Source organism: Cottoperca gobio, chromosome 17 (genome assembly GCF_900634415.1).
Source record: "Cottoperca gobio chromosome 17, fCotGob3.1, whole genome shotgun sequence".
Lineage (NCBI taxonomy): Eukaryota > Metazoa > Chordata > Actinopteri > Perciformes > Bovichtidae > Cottoperca > Cottoperca gobio.
In genome coordinates, this window is record NC_041371.1 from 3,503,336 (window position 1) to 3,524,999 (window position 21,664).

The window sequence follows — 21,664 nt, forward strand, 5'->3', positions numbered from 1 at the left end:
GAGCTATTGCAGCGCAAATGTAAATGGACAAAGTACACAAACAACAAAGAATCTATTTTTTGGAAATATCTTATTAGAGGTCTTTATTCCAGTTTGATAAAGCCAACAGGTACTCTCCAAAGTTACATTCAACAACCTCCACATCCCCAGTTCATAACTTTACTCCTCACATCTGTTGGTCACACAATGATCACAAAGTAGTGATTGCTCCCTCGTATCATATTCTTTAACATTCCAGGCATACATACTTAAATTCACTATTTGTACAATATACTGTCATTAAATCCATCCATCCATCCACCCCACCCTCATGCACACACACAAACACTGTACAGATTTACCAACGGAATCATGTTTAAAGACTGTTTGCCTTAACATTTACTATCCATGAGTTGAGGAAAGACACAGCTGAGTACCATTTGTTTTGTTTTTCAAGTTCTGGCTGCTGCAAGATGATTTGTTCTTAAAGCCGAATGGAGAAGGTGGCGTGCAGATATATTACAGAGTGAAAACCTCTCATGTGTTCAGAGGACCCCGGTCCAGTATTTCAGGATTACAGGAAGAAATATTGAGCGAGAGAGATGGAGAGAGGCAGAAAGGGAATACTTAAAGGAATAGTTCACCCACAAAATGAGCATTTGCATATTAACTGGTAACGCGTAATGTCTTTAAAATCGTTTAAGTGAAAATGCATGTGTTTGGATACATGAGACTTGGTTTGTACTCGACAAAATGTTTTACACAGAGGTTTTGATACAGGTTTTGCTGTTGTTAAAAGCCCCCCCCCCCCCCCTTCGTTCACCGTGGAGGCAGGCGAGAAAAACAACATTTGTTCAAGAATTCGAGCTAACACTGGGTGAGTAAATGATGTACAAGTACAGTTATTTGGGGGGTGACATATCCCTTCTGCACTAAAGAGAAAGTGAAAGGCAGAACAGCACGGAAAGGGCAGAACAAGTTCATAATATTCCTAAATAAAAGAGCTCCATCTTCTCCTCGTTTCTTCTCTTAGTGTCTAAACATGTAAAGCCAAGCACAGCAGTTTGTCTTCTTCTGCTGGTTCCCCAGAGGGGTTCACACAGGAGTGATGATCGGTTATACAATACAGTACATTCTCCAACACTGACACCTCCTCCTTACTTCCAGGCAACTGAGGCCCATTCTTCTGTTTTGGTCTCAGTCCGTCTCTGCAGCAGAAGAGGCTTGTTTGGCCCGTGTATTAGTTTTAGGAATCCAGTGTCGGGACAGGAGGACGTCACCTTTGCAGTAAAGTGGCACAAATGCAGCGGCAGGAGAGAATCAGATACTGAAAAGTGCAAAGAGTCTAAACTTCTTTTTTTTGGTCGCTATTTAGTTACATCTATGTTTTGGTTCGTGACATATTTGGTGGCTTTGGTCCGGAGGTTGTACGAGTGGAGAAAGCCAGTGGCTGCAGGTTGGTTTGAGATGAAGAGAAGCTGACCCGGGCCCGAGCAGGACCAAGCTAAGCTGGGCCGGGCTGTTATTGGCAAGGCCACGCTGGGTCAGGAAGAGCTCTACGTTAGGAGAGAGAGAGAGAGAGAGAGAGAGAGAGAGAGAGAGAGAGAGAGAGAGAGAGAGAAAGGCTCATCCTCCGGCGTCTCTCTCTCTACCTGCCGAAAATGTTCTCGTACTCCAGCAGTATTAGCTCCACTATCTGGTTCTGGTAGACCATGTGGACCGCGATGTTCCAGGTCTCCGTTTCAGGCCGCAGCAGCGTGGGGCCGAACACGATGGCCACGCTCTGGGTGGTCATACGGTTTTCCTCACCGTAGTCGATCACCCTGGATGAACAAGGGAGACACGGCGTCAAATACTTAACACTCGAAAGGAAAATAAACCCTGAAATGAAGACAGCGTCCATCGCTTGTCAATCTGCTTCATAAAGACGTGTAGTTGTAGAATCACTTCTGTACAACGACGTGTCTGTACAAGGGCCATTGTAGGTTAAAGGAAAAATATATACTCACAAAGTGTCATCATTGTGTGAAATTGTCATAATTAGCACGTTTTCTCGAGTTATGGCCAAAAACATGTTGTGATGTCACAGTGACCTTTGACCTTTGCCCTCTGCTCAGAGTGGGGAAAGAAATGATTAACATAGTAATAGAGTTGCTCTCACTTCCTGAGGTGTTTGAAGAGAGCCTGCATGGTGTCGTGGTTGGTGACGGGCAGCTGTCTCACCAGATCTTTGATGGACTGAACTCGCTGCTTGTAGTCTGAATTCTCTGCAGAACACAAAACATTTATCAAAACATCCGAGGGAATAATCTGGACTCATCAAAGAGTTTCATGCATCCTTCTTCTGAGTCACCGACTACGTTTACAAGCACAGAACATTCCAGTTGTTTCCCTTATTCAGAAAAAGACAATATCCCTACTAAGCTGTTTACACGGCTAATGAAAATGAATATTTCACAAATAATCCTGCTCACGTGCAGCTGTGCATAATCCCATTAACATAAAACGCCCCTGTGACGTACGTGCTTTGGCTACTTTAAATAACTTTCCCTCCTTTTGCCACAGCAGTCATGTTGTTCCCGTGTTGTGCCGTCGTTACAGACACCGCTCTGCAAACATAAGCCTTGCAGAACATAAGCCTTGCAGAACATAAGCCTTGCTAGCAGTTTGCTGGTTAGTTTGTGCAGAACGCACAAGGAGCTGTGTGTCGCAAACGGTGGTAAAAAAAACAATTGAGACACATATCGCTGATACTCTGTATGTGTAAAGAATGTTCCTGCAAATCAATTTTGGATTGTTATATTTGGAATAATCATATTTGGCAGGTACAGCTGTGTGTTACACGTACTGATGGCGCTGATAAAGTCATGGAAGAGAGCGTAGGTGAAGAGAGGCTCCGGCAGCTCTCTGAAGTACATCTTTAAAGCTCCAGTGATCACATGGAAGTCCTCCCACTTGCTGTCTGTCAGGTTCACCCTCTCATCTGGAGACACACAAACCCTTCACTCAGACACGAGGAATACTTCTAAATAATAACATTATTATGTTTCCTCTTGTGAAATGAAGAGAAGCAGTAAGAAACTTGCCGTGATTGACAGCAAAGCGTAGTTTTTGTATGATAGCCAGGTTCCCACTGACTCTGTACAGCCCGTCAACACACAGACCTGCAAAGGATCATGGGAGGAAAACATGAATCACTTCAAGTAAATACAAATGACTCCTACGGTAAGCCACGACGTGTTATGTGTTATCAGGAGGCTTGTAAACCCCACCCCTGAACCTACCATTGTTCTCCACGTGGTCGATGCACAACTTGACAAAGATGGGCACGGTGCCGTTCTCCCTGTGACACAGCGAGGACAGACTGCAGCCGAACACCTGATCTGAAGACACGGAAAGAAAACCGTCATGAAAACAGTGCAAAGTCCTTGTTTCATGGACACTCCCTGTGCATAATTACTTTTTATAAAAGTCTAAAGTCTTCTTCCTGTCGGCTCTTGAGACAAATACATAAAATGATATGATATGATATAACATGATATAAATATATATTGGTATGTGAGGAAAGCTGTTGATCCAGGTTCTAAGTCTGATCTAAATAGTTTTCTCTTCTGTGTGAAAGTTGAGAACAACCTTTAGCAGCATATGTTTTTATTATTTCTTTCTCGGTCTGTGTTTGTAGTTGTAATACTCATTCCGGCCACAAGAGGCTGACGTGCACTGCCCGAGTTCTGATCAGGACTAAAAGCTCTCATGTTGTCAGTGCACACACATTGTGCGTTAGAAAGTTATGTAGCATGACTGTCATGTCTTTCAAAAATACATTTATAACCAAATGTTCATTTACAATATAAATAATCCTGACACTTAATAATTAAACCGACCCAGCAGCGTGCAGTACACACACGTACAACATCAACCTAAAATACTTTCTTCAATATTTAATGGACATATTCGTAAAAATGATTTGACATTTATTGATTTATATAAGAATAAACTCTTTGCTGGCTGCACTACCTGTTAGGGTTCCATAATATCCCAGGAATCCTAACACTGAATGTTGTGCACAGATCTGAGGAAGGTGTGAGTTTGTAAGTCATGGCTCTCTGGTACCTTCGATGTATCCCTTGTCTCTGACGGACTGCAGGGTCGGACGGCGGGTCAGGAACTTCTTCAGCTTGTGTCGGGTCTTCTTGGTGTCGGAGGCGTCCATGCTGGTGGAGGTCTTCATGGCTGCAGAGGAGAGACGGGACCGGACAGTGTTATCCACCACTCGTCTCAACGCACTGATCGGCATGACGGCCGCTCGATGTTTGCAGGAAATAAAACTGATATGGAATCGTTTTATAGGAGCAAGTACGACACGTGACGTACGACACTGAAAGTCTTATGTAACGTGTGTTTCCTTCAGAGAAGTCCTGCTGTCATAGACGACCAACTCAAGTCTTAAATCTTTGAGGAATTATGATTTATATTGTACTTTACTTTCAAACGTGTTCATAAATCTGTGTAACAGCATTAAACACCGCACAGACCTCGACCTTTCTTTGAGTCTCTGTGTTCTTTCTCCTTGTCAGGATTCTCCGCACCAGGCGACTCCGGCATGTCCTCTTCAATGGCCTCATCAGACTCCCAAGCCTAAGACACACACACACACAGAGACACACACAGAGACACACACAGAGACACACACACACACACAGGTTGTAAAACCCTCTACCTACTGCACCTTTGGACAGGCAGTAAAACAACAACCTTGATCTGTTGTTTAAAAGTGAGTTGACCTAAAAGCTTCTCAACTTCCTGGTATTTTTCTAAATATTATATTTTTCAAATCTTATTTCAGTTTTAATTCATTTTCATATTTCATATTAAGTGGCTGCGCGTACATTTTACTTTTTGTGTTTTAGTAGCGTGACTCGCAAAAAAACCCAATTGATTGATGATCCTGCGAAGCACAACATGTTTGCACGTATTCTTCACACTTCTGTTCTCAGTTCCCCCCCAGTGGTTAAAATGAGCAGCTGGTGTTCAGTTGACGCCGCAGACGTTAAGGACATCTGACTTAAAGATATGTCGAATCGATCCCTCCTCTCATCTGGTTGAGATCGACAGGGCACTGATACATATATTAAATTAGTATTCTGTAATATCTCTGATGAATGATATTTGTATACGAGACGTTTGGGACTGGGTGAAGGAGTTGGTCCTCACGTGGGTGCTGATGGTCTCCAGCAGCGCTCGGTACCAGTCGCTGACGACGACTTCGTTTTCTGACTGGATGAGCAGCTCCGTGCCCCGCCGAGTCTTCACCTGCAGCCGGGAGAGGAACACGATCCATACAGGTCATCGATCATTGAAACAGTCTTCTCATGTACTGTGTGTAGTTTGTTAGAAGAAGCATCTTTACTGTTTTGGAGTTTCTCCCACCTCTATAACGTGCTTCTTGCTGGACTTGTCTTTGGAAGCCCATTCCACCGAGCCGCCCCTCAGATCCACGGTGAATTCAGGTTTGGACTGACCGACTCCAAACTGCCGAGGAAACACACAACAGTTTATATTCACACGCTCAGCCTTCACTGAGCACTGTTCCGAGAGCTCGTCACCTGCACAGAACTACAAGCTAAGAGTGAACCTGCATGCTGTGCAACCAGGAAGCACGACACACCTGCAGAACAAAACTCAAATAATAAAAAGTCACAGACTGAAACCTTTTAGGAAATAGTGACGCAGTAATATTGTCCCTAATCTTTTCCCCATGAGTGACTCGTGACTACAGTGAGGGTTGGGAGTGGTGCCTGACAGGAGGGTGGGGGCGTGCAGAGGAGGAGGAGGAGGAGAGAGAAGCACACAAAAGGAAGGAGGAAGCACATACAGAGGAGGTTCTGTCGAGCCCAGAGGAGCCGGCCGGACGTTTCTTAGCAGACGGCCTCCAGTTACTCAACAGTGACAGGAGAAATTCAGGGAAGGAGTCACTGTGGTAGTATGGCTGCGTGGAAGGGAGGGGGGGGGGCAGAGAGATGGAGGCATGGAAAGAGACAGGATGGGAAACATCTAGAAGAGAGAAGATTCAACCACAACTCCCGTTCAGCGCTCTGACAAACCACAAATAAACCTTTAGGCGCCGTGTTGTCACAGCAGAGGCGTGAAGCTGGAGGACTGAACTCTGACTAGAAAGCATCTCGCCGTGTAAATGTGTCACTAACCCAGCTGGTCCCGCCTCCTTGGTTTTTGGTGAACAGCAGCGTGTATCCCTGGAGCACCGTCCAGGAAGAAGTCCAGTTCTTCCTGCAACACAGTTCATAAACACTGTAAACGTACTGAAAGCACATCTGCAGAGATCTTCTCACCGTTCAGCATCCAGCCGAGTATCTAACCTCGATCATCTTCGGCTGAGGAACGTGTCCACGTTCTTACTCTCGTGTTCTTTGATCAGAGGACAAAGTTATAACTGCTTTGTGTTCAGACACAATTTCATCCTGATGTGATTGAGAAGTTTGTTTTATTTCCTTAAAGAGGGTGAAAGAAAGTTCACAATCATGGAACAACGTTGGCTTCATGTATTGATCTTATTTAATTATTACTTTTCTTCTAGTTGGAACATGAATGGGGAGATATTATTATATATATATATTATTCAGCACGTTATCTGCATTCGCCTGTGGAGTTGTGTTTAATTCACCGTTTCTCACAGAAAAAGCGTTGAGGCCAACTAATCATTGCTTACGATCCTGATTCTTCTCCTTTTGTTGGTCACTTTGTTTTGACACTAAATGACTATTAATAGAATAACATGAGAGGCGACCTGCAGGATTGTGTTGTGCTCATGTGAGTCTTTGTGTGTTTGAACCCCCTGATGAATATCTAACGATACGTAACACAGCATAATGTCTGTGACACTCACCGTACTTTCTTGCCTTGCTCCGTGATCTTTGTCACATTCAGAACGCCGCACTTTTCAGACGGCTGGAGAGAGAGAGAGAAACATTAGAACACACACACACACACACACACACACACACACAGACATCAATCACTATTATTAAGGATGACAGGAGAGAAAGCTGCTGTCAAAATAAATGTTGGTAAACAATGAGTGTGTCACTCCATTGTTGAAACACCACCCCCCCCGCAAAGACCCCGCCACCAGAACAGCTCGAAGAAGACGCTCAACACTAGAGAGTGTGGATTGTAAGCAGAATTACTTTTTGATTTTGGTTCCAGATGTTAACACAGAGGGCAACACACATCAACGCCCCCAGAAACAAACCAGCTGATCAAAGCAAGTTCCTGAACACCGTTACCGATCAGCACGGCTCGTTAGGGCCTTCAAGTAGCGACATGTCTTTAAATGTCTTGTTTTGTTAGTCCAAAACACAAAGACATTCACTTTCACTTCATATGCAACTGAGAAAAAGCAGGAAATGTCCATATTGAGAGGTGGAGAACAGACTTTAACGATTAATCGATTATTTAAATTGATGCTGATCGTTGCATCTTATGAACAGAGATTCTACACCGGCTGAAGGTCACGTTTACTCTCTTACTGACTTTATTTCTGCTGTCTGAAGATAAACATCTGAATATGTGAGACTGTGTAGACCTGTGTAGAAACCCTGCAATAAGATGCAGCACGTGTCAGTCTACAACCAGGGGCCACGTTAAAGCCCCGCAGGACCGGGCCTGCAGGGAGGCGAGGTGAGTACTAACAGAGGAGGGGGGCTTGGGAGACGAAGTGCGGGAGTCAGAGTCGGGAGAGGGGGGCTTGGGGCCCAGAGGAGCGTCCTGGTGAGGAGACAGGGATGAAAAAAAAACAACACACACTGTCACATGAGCCAACAACAGCAGGTTAATGAGAAGATGAGGAGAGGTGAAGAAGACACAAACAGCTGAAGGAGTGTGATGGCAATTAGCAGGGAGATTATAATTCTGCAAAGTGTGTCGAGTACCTGTGTGATGTCCAGGAGGCACGGGTGGATTACTGATTAGATGTGGAGGCAGGGATTTAACACAGTGCCCATGCTGCTACTACAAAACACTTCATCTTCAGCATTTTGATTTGAAGACAAATCATTTTTAAAAGCACAACATTACGATTCATGATTCAGGTTCTTGGTGTTATTTGAACAATCAACTGAGGGAATCAGACTAAAAACAATTTGGCATGAAGACGGGGATGTTATTATGAATCCTGCCGGTTGATTATTATCATGCAAGTCGATCGTCTGCTCGGATTAAGGGACGAGCCACTGATTGGTCGGTACTGACTTGGTGTTTGTACGGGTGCTGGCGGGCAGAGCCTGCGCGGAAACGCCTGGTTTTTAACAGCCGCTGCAAAGCAACCAACTACAACTGAAACACTGGACTCGTGTAATAATACATCAGACACCAGCTTCATCTGCAACAAACTCATTGTGTACAGTCACAGGACACAACCTCCGCTGGCAGGTGGTTCGGAAGTGAACAATACAGGTCATTGTGAAACGTGGAAGTATTTAACAGCTGCTCTGTAGTGTGCAGACCTTGTCGTTGGGGTCTTGGACGTAGGCGCTGTGTCTCCACTTGGTGAGGACGATGGGCTCGGGGTGTTTCCTGTCCAGACTGCGACTCTTTGGAGGGTCTCCAGGCAGCTGGGGAGGGGAGTGGTTGTACTGGACAAAGGCAACAAGGGATCATAATGCATCAATAGACTTTACATTTTAAATGCTCATTAAGTCTGCAACCACAATTATTTTCATTTTCTAGATGAATAAATGTGGTTATTGATGTCACACCTTTTATTTTTGTGTATTTAAAGTAAAAGCTGTAGTGTTACCCTACGCTACATTTGATTAATGGTAAGTATTACAGAGTCTTACCTTCGGAAGCTCCCATTCTGACCTTGAACCATCTGCACTGTAGTAATACGGCCGGCCCTGCTCATCGACGTGCTTTAACCACTGGTGGTGAACACGCACAGACGGGAGAAACATAACACTCATTAGTCCTGACGTTACCATACAAACTCAAATGTTAGTGTCCTTCATCGTGTGAAATACTGCAAACAGATATATAGCTATAGGAGGACATGTACTGTCAATCAAAACGCTCTCCCACATGCAGTCTCAGAAATCACCACAGCAGAGAGACAGCAGACGAGCCCCGTGCAGCCGGTACCTTCTCGTTAGTATAGTCGCTGACGTACAGCGTGTGGCCGCGCTCGTCCATCTCCTCCGACCAACCACGTGGCGGCGAGCCATACTGACTGTCTGATTGGCTAGAGTAGGTACTGAAGCAGGTGTCCTCCGACGACAGAGGCTGGAGTCGACCAATGGAGAGCGAGAGGAAGGGAAGAAAAGACGGCGAGAGCGAGAGGGGAGTGGTCTACCGTCAGTGCAAAGAGAGAAGAGAAAAGAGATCTTTCACCATGGGGGAGGTACAGCGGAGGAAAAGACAGCCATGCACCCAGAACCAATAACTCACCAGGAGCTGCCCAACACCACGTTAACACAGAACCAGGAGACGCATCACAGGGATAATGTTCATGCTTGATTTTGAAAAATATGGTGCAAATCTGAGTCTGGCTGCAGCAGAATAATAAGGAACAGTGACTGTGTGTTGCCTGTAGGGGGCAGTGTGGTGCAGCCATTTAATGAAACTCAAAATCAGAAGCCAGTCTGACACAAAGTGTGTGTTTGTGTGAGAGTTCATTATAAGAAATAAGAAGTCATTCCACTCTGCAGAAAGCTACATGTGCTTTTCTGTGTGTGTGTGTGTGTGTGTGTGTGTGTGTGTGTGTGTGTGAACCAGTTTGAGTTTAGATTTTGAATGGATTAAATCTAATGAATAAGGTTAATATCCAGATTATAGCTCATCAGACGAGCTGTTCAGAGAGCAATGTTTGTTGTAAACATGGTCTCAGATGTTCAGACAGGAGGGGAGATCTGTGTTACCCAAATGTAATGACGGTCCCACCTGCTTGATGCCGTTATTAACCAGGTGTGTGAAATGAAAAGGCCCCGAGAGCTTTGCACACACTTATCTCCACGTTTCTCAAACTCCTCAGTGAGTGCGTTTACACACAAGAATCACCATTATCACCATGACGTTGACTAAAGACCGTCGATGTCGGTATGTGGATATCATGACTAAGTACAACAGAACAGCTATAAATCATTTACTGTAATGCAGGGAAACACTTCTGACATCTTAGATTCTCACATCACGTTATGGATATATTGCTCATATCTCGCTTCTCTCCCAAACGTTAAGGTCAAACACACACAAACCGTTGTTTCGACTCAGTGGGTGACACATGATCGGAACATGTCATTCTTTAAAAAGGAACAGATTCAGTTTTGCACCACTGTGAGCATTATTGATTGGTTTGACTGTGAAGTCCCTGGGAGCTCCTCATGTGCGTACGTTTGTGTGTTTTACGTGGAACCCTCCTCTGTACATGTACACGTACCTCGGAGCTCTCTCCTGCGCTGTGGCTCTCTCCTCTGGAGCTCCCGCTGCTCGGGTCCCTGGCTCGGGGTGGCTTCCAGGTCCTCTCCTGGGTGGAGCGGTTGTAGTAGAAGTGCCGGCCGTGCTGGTCCTTGTAGGTCTCCCAGTCGCCCAGCACGTGGAGGGGGGAGCTGGAGGGGAAAGGGGGCAGGTTGGTCTGCGTGATCTTCAGTTCCTGGAGGTTGGTGTAGACAGGAGACTCGGAGCGGCCGTGGCCTGACGAAGACAACGTCTGATGGGGCGAAAGAGAGAGAGAGAAGTGGAACTGTGAGTCATCCGAGTGGATTTAAGTCTGTTATATAATCAGGGAAAGGTTCCTCGATACAAACTCACAGCTTTCAGAGTGCAAATCAACAGCTGCACATGCAAACTGGCAGGCACCAAAACACCCTCTGAGCACACATCAAACACGTCACCCCCACGCTGTTAATGCCATGTTCCTACTGAGCTCCGCGTGGAGTCAATCACTTCATCTGTGCAGTGTTTGAGTTTTGATTGAGTGGCGTTGGAGCATAAAGGAAATGGTTGAAATGCCAAAAAATATCTGCAGTTAAAGCTGACACGGCCATTGTTGACCACAGATGAGCTGAGCATTGAATGAAGGGGAGGAGGAGGAGGAGGAGGAGGAGGAGGAGGAGGAGGAGGAGGAAGTGTTGTTACAGAGTGACCAAAGTCAGGTATAAAAAAGGAAGTGAAACCGAGTATCAAGATGCATTGGTAGGACCGTTTGTCCAGGCGCGTCCTTACAGCTGCGAGCAAAGGACTGCGCAATATCATTCTGTTAAATGCAGATGCACTCATCTGTCAACCCTTCTGGGACCTGAGTATATCTCTCTCTATATATTAATGTACAACAATGGCAGCTATGTAGATACTTCATCATCATACATCATGAACATTATGAATGCATGAAGATCAAGGGTTGATAACTGAATGAGAAAATAAAGCTGAGAATAATAATGAAAAGTTTGTCTTATAAAAAGTCACAGTTGTCTGACGCTGAAGGTGACATCTACAAATCACCGTACGCGTACAAGATGTTCAGTCAAACATAATATATGTTATATAATATATATATATAAGACAAAACGACGACACGTCAACGTATTAGAGAAGCTGGAAACTTCAAAGGTTTTGGAATTTGCTGGATTAAAACATCTGTGATGATGCATACACGATTATATATCAACATTGTTCTTTCAATCCTGGATTTCTCAGATTAGGTCAGAAATCTGAACAACCACAAACTCTCACTAAGATAGAAGAGTGTAACTCTCACTTTAACAAACCAGGAGGTGGATGTGGGTATGAATTACAACACCACTGGTTTGAAAGGTAGTTCCTGTATCCAGTCGAACTGCAACTTATCCTCAGCTGTAGTGCAGCCAGCGTGCAGCCTCTCAGGGACGGAGCATCCTTCTTCAAAAACCCTGACGTGTGACCGATCCAGTCAATGGGGCTGCTGCTCGTCATGATTATTTCATGCTGGCGTTATAAAGACGGCGCCTGGCTGCAGAGCGCAGGGCAGAGAGAGCCATAAATAATGCCAGCGCCCCGAGACCTCCTAACACCGGCTCTGTGATGTGTTTATTGCACGGGGATCAATAGGGGATGAAATATGCAGGAGCCGAGCAAACAGCTGGAGGTACGCAGGAGAATCCAATATTCAGCGGACTGGATGAAGACTCAATACAGTATCACAGCACGACAAAATAAAGGTGGAGAGTGCACATATGTGTTTATATATATATATATATTTCACCTGTATTACATTATTTACTGTAGTTTCTTCTCCCTGAGAAGACGTGAGAAGCCAGCATTTGACAGAAAGTCAAGGACAACACAGGGAAACTTACTTTGCACGATCTACCACCTAGACCTCCAGAAAATAAACTTTTACCAGAAACACTCCAACATTACTGTGCAAAACTGGACGCCGTGCAGCAAGTCGCCGTGCAGCAAGTGAAGCTCAATAATTGAAAACGTATAAAATATTACCTCTGGCGGTGAGCAACTAGTAAACACATCCTCCTCTTCATGCATCGAGATCGCTCGAAAAAAGCTTCTCCTCAGACGGACGATTGCCATCGTCCCTGCGTAATATTTTGACTTGCATGTGGCGCTCACTGGGGACACTGCTCTGTGGTCTTCCTGTATAATGCTGAGGGAACATGTGATTTAGTGCATGTGTCTGTCAAAGGGGAAGTCCTGGTAGTCCATCGGCCAGTACTAAAGACAGTTCGGTAGCAACCCACTTCAGTGGCGGCCACAAAACCACATTTCCCTCCCAAAGCGGAGATTCAACTTCACTTAAGTGGCAGGAAGCTCCACAGAAATGTTAAAGAGGTGCTTTTTCCCAGCAGCGTAATGTGGAGCTACACAGCAAAACAAATATGTAATCTGTTTCTTTAATATGTTTTAGATTATTAGACACCTGATGGCCAAAACTGTGCAGGATTTAAGAATATCTTTTTATAAATATTAAGTCTTGGCTGCTGAAATGTACAGGAAAGAGAGAAGACGTTGACACAGCACAGCTGCGTGCAGTTAAAGAAATGTCTTATATTCTCAAATGGCAACTTAACAGCAATTTCAAGAAGCAGACGTTCTGTCAGATTGAGGAAACGCTTATATATGTACAGGCCACAAGGTTGTGAAACCCTCTCAGTATGAGCTTCATGCAAAGCCTGAGAACAACCGACTAAAAGGTCTTCCAATGACAGCAGCAATGCAGGCCATGTCAAATAACAGCACTCGTTATATAACTGAAGGCTGCACCGCCAGCCCGGCTCATTACAAATGCACAGGGTGTCTTCTCCTCTGCATTATAGCAGCGGTGTATTCCTGAGCAGCCGGTGCCGGACATCTGGTGCGAGCAAGACTGACCGATCAATTCGGAGCTGACCTCAAACATCCAAGGTGCTGCTATCTTTGAAAGTGCACTGTGCTTCAGTCGAGGTGTACAAGCGTTATCGTGTACTTCAGGGGCAGCAGTTACTTTGGGCGTCGGGAATAAAAACCTGATGTTTGTTTGGATAGTCATGAAGCTCTCGTGATTCAATCTTTTTCATAGACGAGCAATAATCAACTACTTATAACATATAAAAAGCACGTAAACTACGACTTTCAAGGACCATTGCAGTGAAAATGATGTTGCGAGGGCTGTTCATGTCACGTGCACGTTTAAGATGACAGTTCACAGACAGCTGATGCATTCAGTTCAGTTTGAATTCTTCTTCATAGTGATGTCTGCTCATGGCGGTTAATATTCGCCGTGCCAAATTAAGAGGAAAAGACAGGACTTCTCAGAGAGGAAGTTAAAATGAATGAGCATATAAACTATATAGGTGAAATGATCTAGTGTTTCTGGGCTGACACACAATTAACTGATAATCTAAATGACTTCTGCTTAATTGTCTAAATCATTTATCAAGCAAAGAACAACTCAAACTAATAGTTTCGGGCTCTTGTGAGATGTTTATCGCAGCTTGTAGAGGATTTCACGAAGTTGTTTAAGACATCAAATTGAATTGATGAGACCGATTACAATACTGACCAGTAAAACTCAATCACAGAAGTCGACCACTGCTGTACAGCGTGCAGGAGGAAGCGTGTGAGCGTGCACTACAGCAGCCACACTTCTGATTGCAGCTCAGCACACTCCTAATTTCCTATTTCAGGCCAGAGCAGGAGTTAATGAGCAGAGAATAGGAAGGAACCCAGAGTGGCGCTGCCAGCTCCAGATAGGAGACCTGCGTAGTCTTATCTGTGCTGCCTGCAGGAATAATAATCTACTGGTCCACTGTTCTTCAGCCGGAGATAAAGCACATCCGAGCCAGAGAGAAGCAGAAGAGAGAGACTGAGGCTTCAGGCACTGAAGGCATCGCAGCTAATATTAGACGGAAATGGATGCAGATGCTTCGGCATCACATACTTTATATTTAGACTAGTGTGAGATTCAGAACACTGTGTTCAGTTTATGCAAAGCTGGGTCGCTTCCACGGTTACTTTCAGTCGGTTCAACTTCTCGTCTTCAGATAATTACAATGTGAGAGGAAAGCAGCAACATCTCTAAACTTTGGAGCAGCAGATGTTTCCTAGTGTTGCTCCTGAAACACTCTGTTTCTGTAACACGGGAAACATCAGCGAGAAGCTCACAGTTGACCAGACGTGCAGGCATCAGCGTCCTTTAGGCGGCAGCCTGACAACAACGTTTCTGTAGTTTTAAAAGGGCTGAGGAGGAGGAGGAGGAAGAGGAGGAGCTCATCACCTCTCCTCCCCTTCTCTCTTCGACACAGCTCAACCTGCTCTGCTGCATACCTGCAGCGCCGCGCAAACACGAAACATTCAAACTCATAAACACACACACACACACACTTTGATGTCAACCTATGAGAGCGTGGGTGAGACTGGTGTACAAACATGTGCAAGTTTGCACATGTACAAACACAACACAACAAAACACTTCTAGTGTCACTGCAGTGCTTAACCAGTCACACACACACACACACACACACACACACACACACACACACACACACACACACACACACACACACACACACACACACACACACACACACACACACACACACACACACACACACACACACACACACACACACACACACCATTTATATATGCGATGCTGTTTGGGATGGAAGTCGTCACCGGTCAAATAGGTGCAGACAAACGAGTCAGGAGAGTGACGGATCAGTGGGACCTGATCGAAACAGGAAGAGAGGAGTGCGTATTAAAGAGGAGTTGTGTAAACAGGAAATAGAACAGGCTGTTTTTCCGGTTGAGATTACATCATAGATACTATGAACACATTCAAAAGGCCTGTGCTTACGAGATACAAGTCCACGTTGGTGTCTCTCAGTCTGCTCTGAGGTAATCTCACGACGTTCGCCTGAATTAATAATAAAAAGGAAGAAAAGCAAACGCACTGCAAGTCAACAGAAAGGCCTCGAGACACTGGAACCACCGAAGGCAATTACGCAACTCCAGAGCGACGACAACGCAGGAAGAGCAGTGAACAGCCCCGAGGTGAGTCTGAGCCCCGAGTGACCTCGTGAAGCGCAGACTCAGGACGCAGTGACCGCAGGACGCAGTGACCGCAGGACGCAGTGACCGCAGGACGCAGTGACCGCAGGACGCGTCTCCATGTTTAAATCAAGACAAGTGTCCGTTTTGGGTCAACATCCATTTGTTCACACATTCCTTCACATAGAAAATGAAAGGAAATTAATTATTGAATCGAATTACAGAAGAGCAAAAACAGAGAGAGGAGCAAGAACAACATGTTATGCATCGACACATTGTGCGTTAAGATTATGGCACTTTTTAGATTTGAAATCTCCACTACAGTGTCGGATCCGACTGATTTATGATACACATATGGCACTAAAATCCATCAAAAGCTTCAATTGTTGTCCTTTTGATTCAGACGGACCATCAGATGAATACCACCGTTAACAACAAGCTTATAAGAATTTATCCTGGGAACTAAAATTTATTTTTATTTGCCAAATAAGCAGCGACCATTACTTCTTGACTCAGAACAGTTTTGTTCACGGGAGCCCTCTGTGGAACATTCAAATGAATGAGGAGGCTGCAGGAGTGAAGTTGGTCTGATTTCCTTCCTTGTCCACCTCCATGATATCAAAGCAATACGTCACATCTTCCACAGTGATGATCCCAGCAGGGACTGCTGTGGCTAAATGTCCATGAGTGACGCAGAGCGTGAGAAGGGATTAGTGTTGGCACTGCCCAAACAAAGGAGGGAGGAAACAAACTTTTCCAGATGTGTGCACATGTTTTTATTTTTTGTAAAGTGTATGACCGTGTGCGTCAGAAGAAGCAGCTGTATGGAAGCTCTCCACAGAGGGAAGAGTGTGTTCCCTGATGCCTCGACCCACAGTCGCTCTTTATTAGCACAGAATCTAATTTTGCAGAGAGACTTTTCGTTTTCAGACACATTACTGACATTTATTCACCACATAGACTTAAAACAAGTGAGAGGGAAGGGGTTCACTTCCCTCTCTAGGCTCGACACCTTTCCCACAGTGCTATGCACTTTTCATAGTCTAAAAATGGCTGTGTAACAGTCAGAGTTTACTGACTCAGCCTTAAATATAGGATCAGTGCTGTGGTGACATTTCGAGGCAACACAGCAGAACGAGCTGGAGGGAACGCAGAGCAGCGAGGCAGCGAGGCAGCGAGGCAGCGAGGCAGCGAGGCAGCGAGGCAGCGAGGCAGCGAGGCAGCGAGGCAGCTGACAGCCTCGACCGAGTGATTAATCCTCTAATACTATCTACCTGACTGGTCGCAGCTGATGACGCTAATTCTCCTGCGCTGTGATTGGCTGGAGTCTGCAGGGGTCCACTAAGGACAGATGGCATGTGTTTATATAAATATATATGTGCGTGTGTAGGTGATTATGTAAGAGGGTAGCAGCGGGACAGGTGCGGTCACTGTTCAGGACACATAATGCAACGGGATGTGACTTAGAAAGATGCATGCTGTGTGTAGCTTTCTATTCCAAATGTGGGCTCTGTGGAGGATTTAATGCTCTTATCTACTGCAGAAACATTGAGCCCTGCTGATAGGTAGAACATGCATCTTTTTTTCAGTGGCTAAGAAAAGAAAAAGTTTTTCAAAAGCTCAAAATGGAAGCATGAAATCCAAATGAAAAAGATAAGGTCTTTGTCTTTCACAATAGAAAAGCCTCAGAGTTAGCTGAGATTAGCATATCTGCTTCCGTGTTTTGGTTGTATCGCGAAGAAATAAATGGCCGACCACATCACAACAGGCTTTCAGACAGTATCTCAGTCACCACTGATGGAGGTTTACACCTTGACGCCTGTTATCTCGATAAACTCCTGTTACTCCGATAACGCCAGTCTGAACGCCAACATGGAGACCTGTGCACTTTATCTGAATCTGTGCATCCTGTGCAACACCACACACGTATTAAATAGTGCTTTCTGAAAGTCCTGAGCAGAAAAACCCCATTTTAATGTATGTCTTTATTTACAATAGTCTATGTATCTTGGAATCCTGCAGCTCAGCAGCGTCCCGTGAGGTGACACTCTCAGGCAGGGAGCCGTTTTCATTTACTTCTCCTCCCAGATTTGTCGCAGCTGGTCCGGGGATTTGAACCGGTGACCTTCTGGTCACAAGCCCCACTAATGTACAGCTGCTCTCCAGTGAGGGAGTCTGAGCCAGTAAGCTGACCTAGAAAAACCACAAGAGCAGTAACTATGTAACCGGGGTAAACACTAAAAACTCAAGCAATTAAGGGTCGAAACAGTCGCAAGATAAATCTGAGGGGTCGTGTATTTCTTCTGAATCTTCTCAAAACTGCGGATTTAAAAATATAAAACTGAAACGGGACTGTGTGGTTGTGTATAATGTTCAGCAGTGACACGCCATCCCTCTGCAGTTACCGGCCTTCTTGCAGCGTTCACACAGACAACACGTACTGCTCATTGTCAGCAGCAGGGGATGTCAACAGAACGACAAACACACAGAGGACATGTGCGTTGATGAGAGAGCACCTGCAGCCCGACGTACACGTCCACGCCTTTCTTTCAGCACTCTTTTCACCTCTCAAGCCTTGAGCTCGTTCTAGTCTGATCCGCATCGAAGGCAGAAAGCATTTCACTGACTGTCAGACATCGTTTACCCTTTGTGTGCCTAATTTGATAAACCGGAGCTCTCATTTGATTTGAAAGTGGCGACGCAGATGGCTGCATATGTGGGTGCGTGCATGTATGTGCGAGCGTGTTGTCATCCCTCTGTAGCAGACAGGGCACATGCAGTTCAATTCCCATTGAGCAGCACAAACGGGAACACACACACAGTCTGGGGTTTACCAACAAGCAACACCAACAGGAGAAACTGCCGTCAGATAATATGTAGCTGCGGCTGGAAAGTTTTCAGTTCTAAAACAAAACATTTCATTGCACTTTAATAAATGTGTGATTCTAACATCTTTTAAATTATTCAAATGGCATAAGTATGGAGAAAAATAGCTTTCAGCCCATTCAACTCAGTAAGTGCGTTTACATTTACCCGCTTTCATCCGCATTTTCAATTTGTGCATAAAAAGCCTGAGTGCAAACACAAGGAATTGAAAGAAAGTTTGTATTTTGAGGTTTAAAAGCACTCGAGTGGAGAATTAGTGCCACTTTGCTCCAACTCCTAATATTCACATAACAGCAGTGGCTGTAAACACACATTCATTTGCATTTTCTTTTGCAGATTTGCTGGAAATTCTGTTTAAATTCGCACTAAATCTGGATGTAAACTTGGCTCGTGTCCCTGGGGTTTAATACTACCACTGAGATAATAGCTACACTAAATGGTGAATTTGGGAATTTAGCCACAACTGTGTTTCGGTTCACGGGTCCCATCCTTGCACATTGATGATTCAACCAGCTGAAATGAATCAGATTCATGACCACAGCACAATGAAGCAACTTAAACCCGTCTCTCTTATTCAACAACTCTTAACTGGAGAGAGAAACAACCTGCCGGTGAAAACTATCAAACAGTGTCTGGAGTTTGGAGTTTTCTTCCCGGCTCATCCTGTCAGATCACATTACAACAGACACAGCTGCACTGTGGAGCAGCCGGACCCAGCTGGGCAACACTGAATGGGTTAAGACCGATCCCAGTGGGGAGGAACAGAACCGAGTATTATTCCTGCAAACGCAGACACGGGTCCTTTAAGGCGATCAGTTCAAATGTGCTGGATGTCCATTCATGGACATGAATGAGGCTATATGTCCATTAACCCAGCAAGCAGCGACGCAACACAACCGTGATGCACTGACACAGATAAAGGAGGTAATTATCCAAGTAGACTTTGTTCATTCAAAGCTACCGGCGGAAATACACTAAAGTTAACCAACGACTGCGTGCTGTCCCTGGACCGCTTCCTGTTTGTTTTTTTGATGAATTGAATGAATTGTAATTGTATAGTTGTACTGATGAATGTGTAATTGTTGCATGTTGAATGTTTTTAATGATAGCTATGCGTGCACCTGCACAGAGACTGCAGATGGAAATGAACTAATAGCGAAACCTGGCATGAATGATCTCTTCTCTTTGAGAGTTATGTTTTTAATGTTCCTCGTTTAAAGAAGACGAATCATCACAGTTCTGCCTCAAAAGGACAAATCATAAAGGGATCTACTGCAAGGTGTCTCAGAGAACATACATAACCTCATTTCTTTTGTTTGCAAAGTCACTTGTGTCCCCATTATTTCCTCTGTAACTGCAGCACTCTGCAGCTTCACTCTTTCATAGGAGCAAAGTCATATAAAACTTTGCAAATAAAGAAGTGGGCTCGTCAAATAAGGTATTCAAGGATGACTCACAGAGCGTTTGAGTTTGCCAACAGGAAACTAAATACTAACTCCCTAATCTGTTCTTTAATATCATATTCTTCTCATGTGTCTCGTCTTTGAGCAACAGAAGCTGAAACAATGAATTGATCAACAGAAAAGAACATCTTCCACCAAAGACCGTATGAAAAACAAAAACCCCAGCCCCCGGTGACTTCCACGCACAGCTGCTATCTGACCACGACGAGATAGCAAAGGGTAATGATCGGCTATAATCTGATTAATCATTCTAGCTTTCTGAAAAGAGGAAATCAGATACTTGATCAACATCAATGACCCTCAGCGTTCATCACCATCGACTCGTAGCTTCAGTGAAAAGCCACATTATTTCCCTCGGTGCATTAATGACGAGCGTGAGGTCAGACGAGCGTGAGGTCAGACGTGTGGTTGACAAGTCAAATGCCGGCTGATGACGGAGGCGGCCCGAGTACATCCAACACATCCTGCCGATCAACTTCCCTATTAAAAAGGTGAACAACAAAAGATGCGAGTGTCGGGAGGAAGTTAAAGAGATGTGAAACGAAACGCACAAAAAAAAGAAAGAAGGAGAAACAAGCGGAGAATATTGTTCTTCAGTTACACGTCTGACAGAAACAACGCTTTATATGGATGTAATGGATGTTGCACACGAGTGGGCACTGGGAGAGTGAGTCACGCCTGAGACATGACACAAGTGGGCTTTTTACTGACGGCACATCGAGGCAGCACCCAGAAATTAAGGGATTACTGTAAGTGAGAGGAATATGTTACAATAGCACTAAGCCTGGTGGCATTCTGGGTAAGGGCTGGGCGATGTGGCCAAAATCATCCATCATGAAATAACATGGTGAAGATTATTTTTGTATAATCCTGTGGACATTTGACTGGTGTTAATGTCCCAACCTGGAAGCCCAGAGCAACCACGCACTGTTGTGTAAACACACATCAGCTCAATGCTGTTAAACTTCAGCAGCACATCGGTAACAAACCGCCTGCTCTTCAGAGGTCAGTGCCGCGTTGACCTTTCGGGTTATCTTGGTTCCTGGAGGACTCGTCAGTGACGACGTCATGCTGCACGAGTAGCTGTAAACAATGAAGGCATCCACAATGCCATGTTTCTGCCAGTTCTTTCAAATCAAACTGTGTTTATAATTACAGTAATAACCTGGTGGTTTATGTTTCACGTTGATGCCTCGCTGTCCTGTTTAAACAGGGAATCATTGGAGAAGTCGTGATGTTGTTTCTGTGGGACCTTTGAGAGCGTAACTGGGGAGTTAATGCTGACGAAGGTATAAAAGTTCAAGTAGAGAGTGAAGCACTGAAAGGATTAGTCAATCGACAACAATTTCGATAATCAATATATCTTATTTTTGGAATATAATGAGGGAGTCGTTGCTACTTTATATCATTGTAAACTGAATATTTTGGTCAAAACAAAGATATCTGAAGACATAAAGTTGACTTCTGGACAGATTTCACTATGTTCTGATATTCTGTACGCAGGAAGATGATCAGCACTGTGATGAAGAATGAAAATAATTGTGAGCTGCAGTTCTGATTCAAAATATAGAGCCAGGAAGATATTTAAGAGACAAGAAAACACCAGGAGAACACTTCATGCCTTCGGGTCCCACAACGGCAGTTAAGCAAACTGTTACACGGCGAGCGAAGAGGCCGATGATTGCAACGCAGGGAAGCTGAGCAGCAGCACGCCACGACAAAATGACAGAGCAATTAGAAAAAGAGTATAATTAAGCTTGACGATGTGCCCAAACACTCCCAATAAAGTCTTTTCACAAGGT

General features: G+C 44.7%; 1 protein-coding gene across 8 annotated transcripts in view; it reads right to left on the minus strand.

Moving 5' to 3' along the window:
* Positions 1-51: 51 nt before the first annotated feature.
* Positions 52-21,664, minus strand: part of LOC115022515 (rho GTPase-activating protein 12-like) — a 42,715-nt gene continuing 21,102 nt past the window's right edge. For 3 of the 8 annotated variants that reach the window (XM_029453515.1, XM_029453517.1, XM_029453516.1), the window contains exons 3-18: positions 10,430-10,699; positions 9,136-9,342; positions 8,838-8,918; positions 8,502-8,630; positions 7,690-7,764; positions 6,884-6,945; positions 6,186-6,267; positions 5,410-5,511; positions 5,194-5,292; positions 4,515-4,617; positions 4,093-4,212; positions 3,264-3,362; positions 3,066-3,143; positions 2,828-2,962; positions 2,141-2,246; positions 52-1,802 (exon numbers count right to left, since the gene is read on the minus strand). In XM_029453515.1, the coding sequence (XP_029309375.1) occupies positions 1,628-1,802; positions 2,141-2,246; positions 2,828-2,962; positions 3,066-3,143; positions 3,264-3,362; positions 4,093-4,212; positions 4,515-4,617; positions 5,194-5,292; positions 5,410-5,511; positions 6,186-6,267; positions 6,884-6,945; positions 7,690-7,764; positions 8,502-8,630; positions 8,838-8,918; positions 9,136-9,342; positions 10,430-10,699 (1,923 nt within the window). In that variant the 3' untranslated portion in view covers positions 52-1,627. Of the gene's footprint in view, positions 1,803-2,140; positions 2,247-2,827; positions 2,963-3,065; positions 3,144-3,263; positions 3,363-4,092; positions 4,213-4,514; positions 4,618-5,193; positions 5,293-5,409; positions 5,512-6,185; positions 6,268-6,883; positions 6,946-7,689; positions 7,765-8,247; positions 8,311-8,501; positions 8,631-8,837; positions 8,919-9,135; positions 9,343-10,429; positions 10,700-21,664 lie in introns of all 8 variants that reach the window. The other 5 variants (XM_029453518.1, XM_029453519.1, XM_029453521.1 and 2 more) reach the window with 5 other exon arrangements.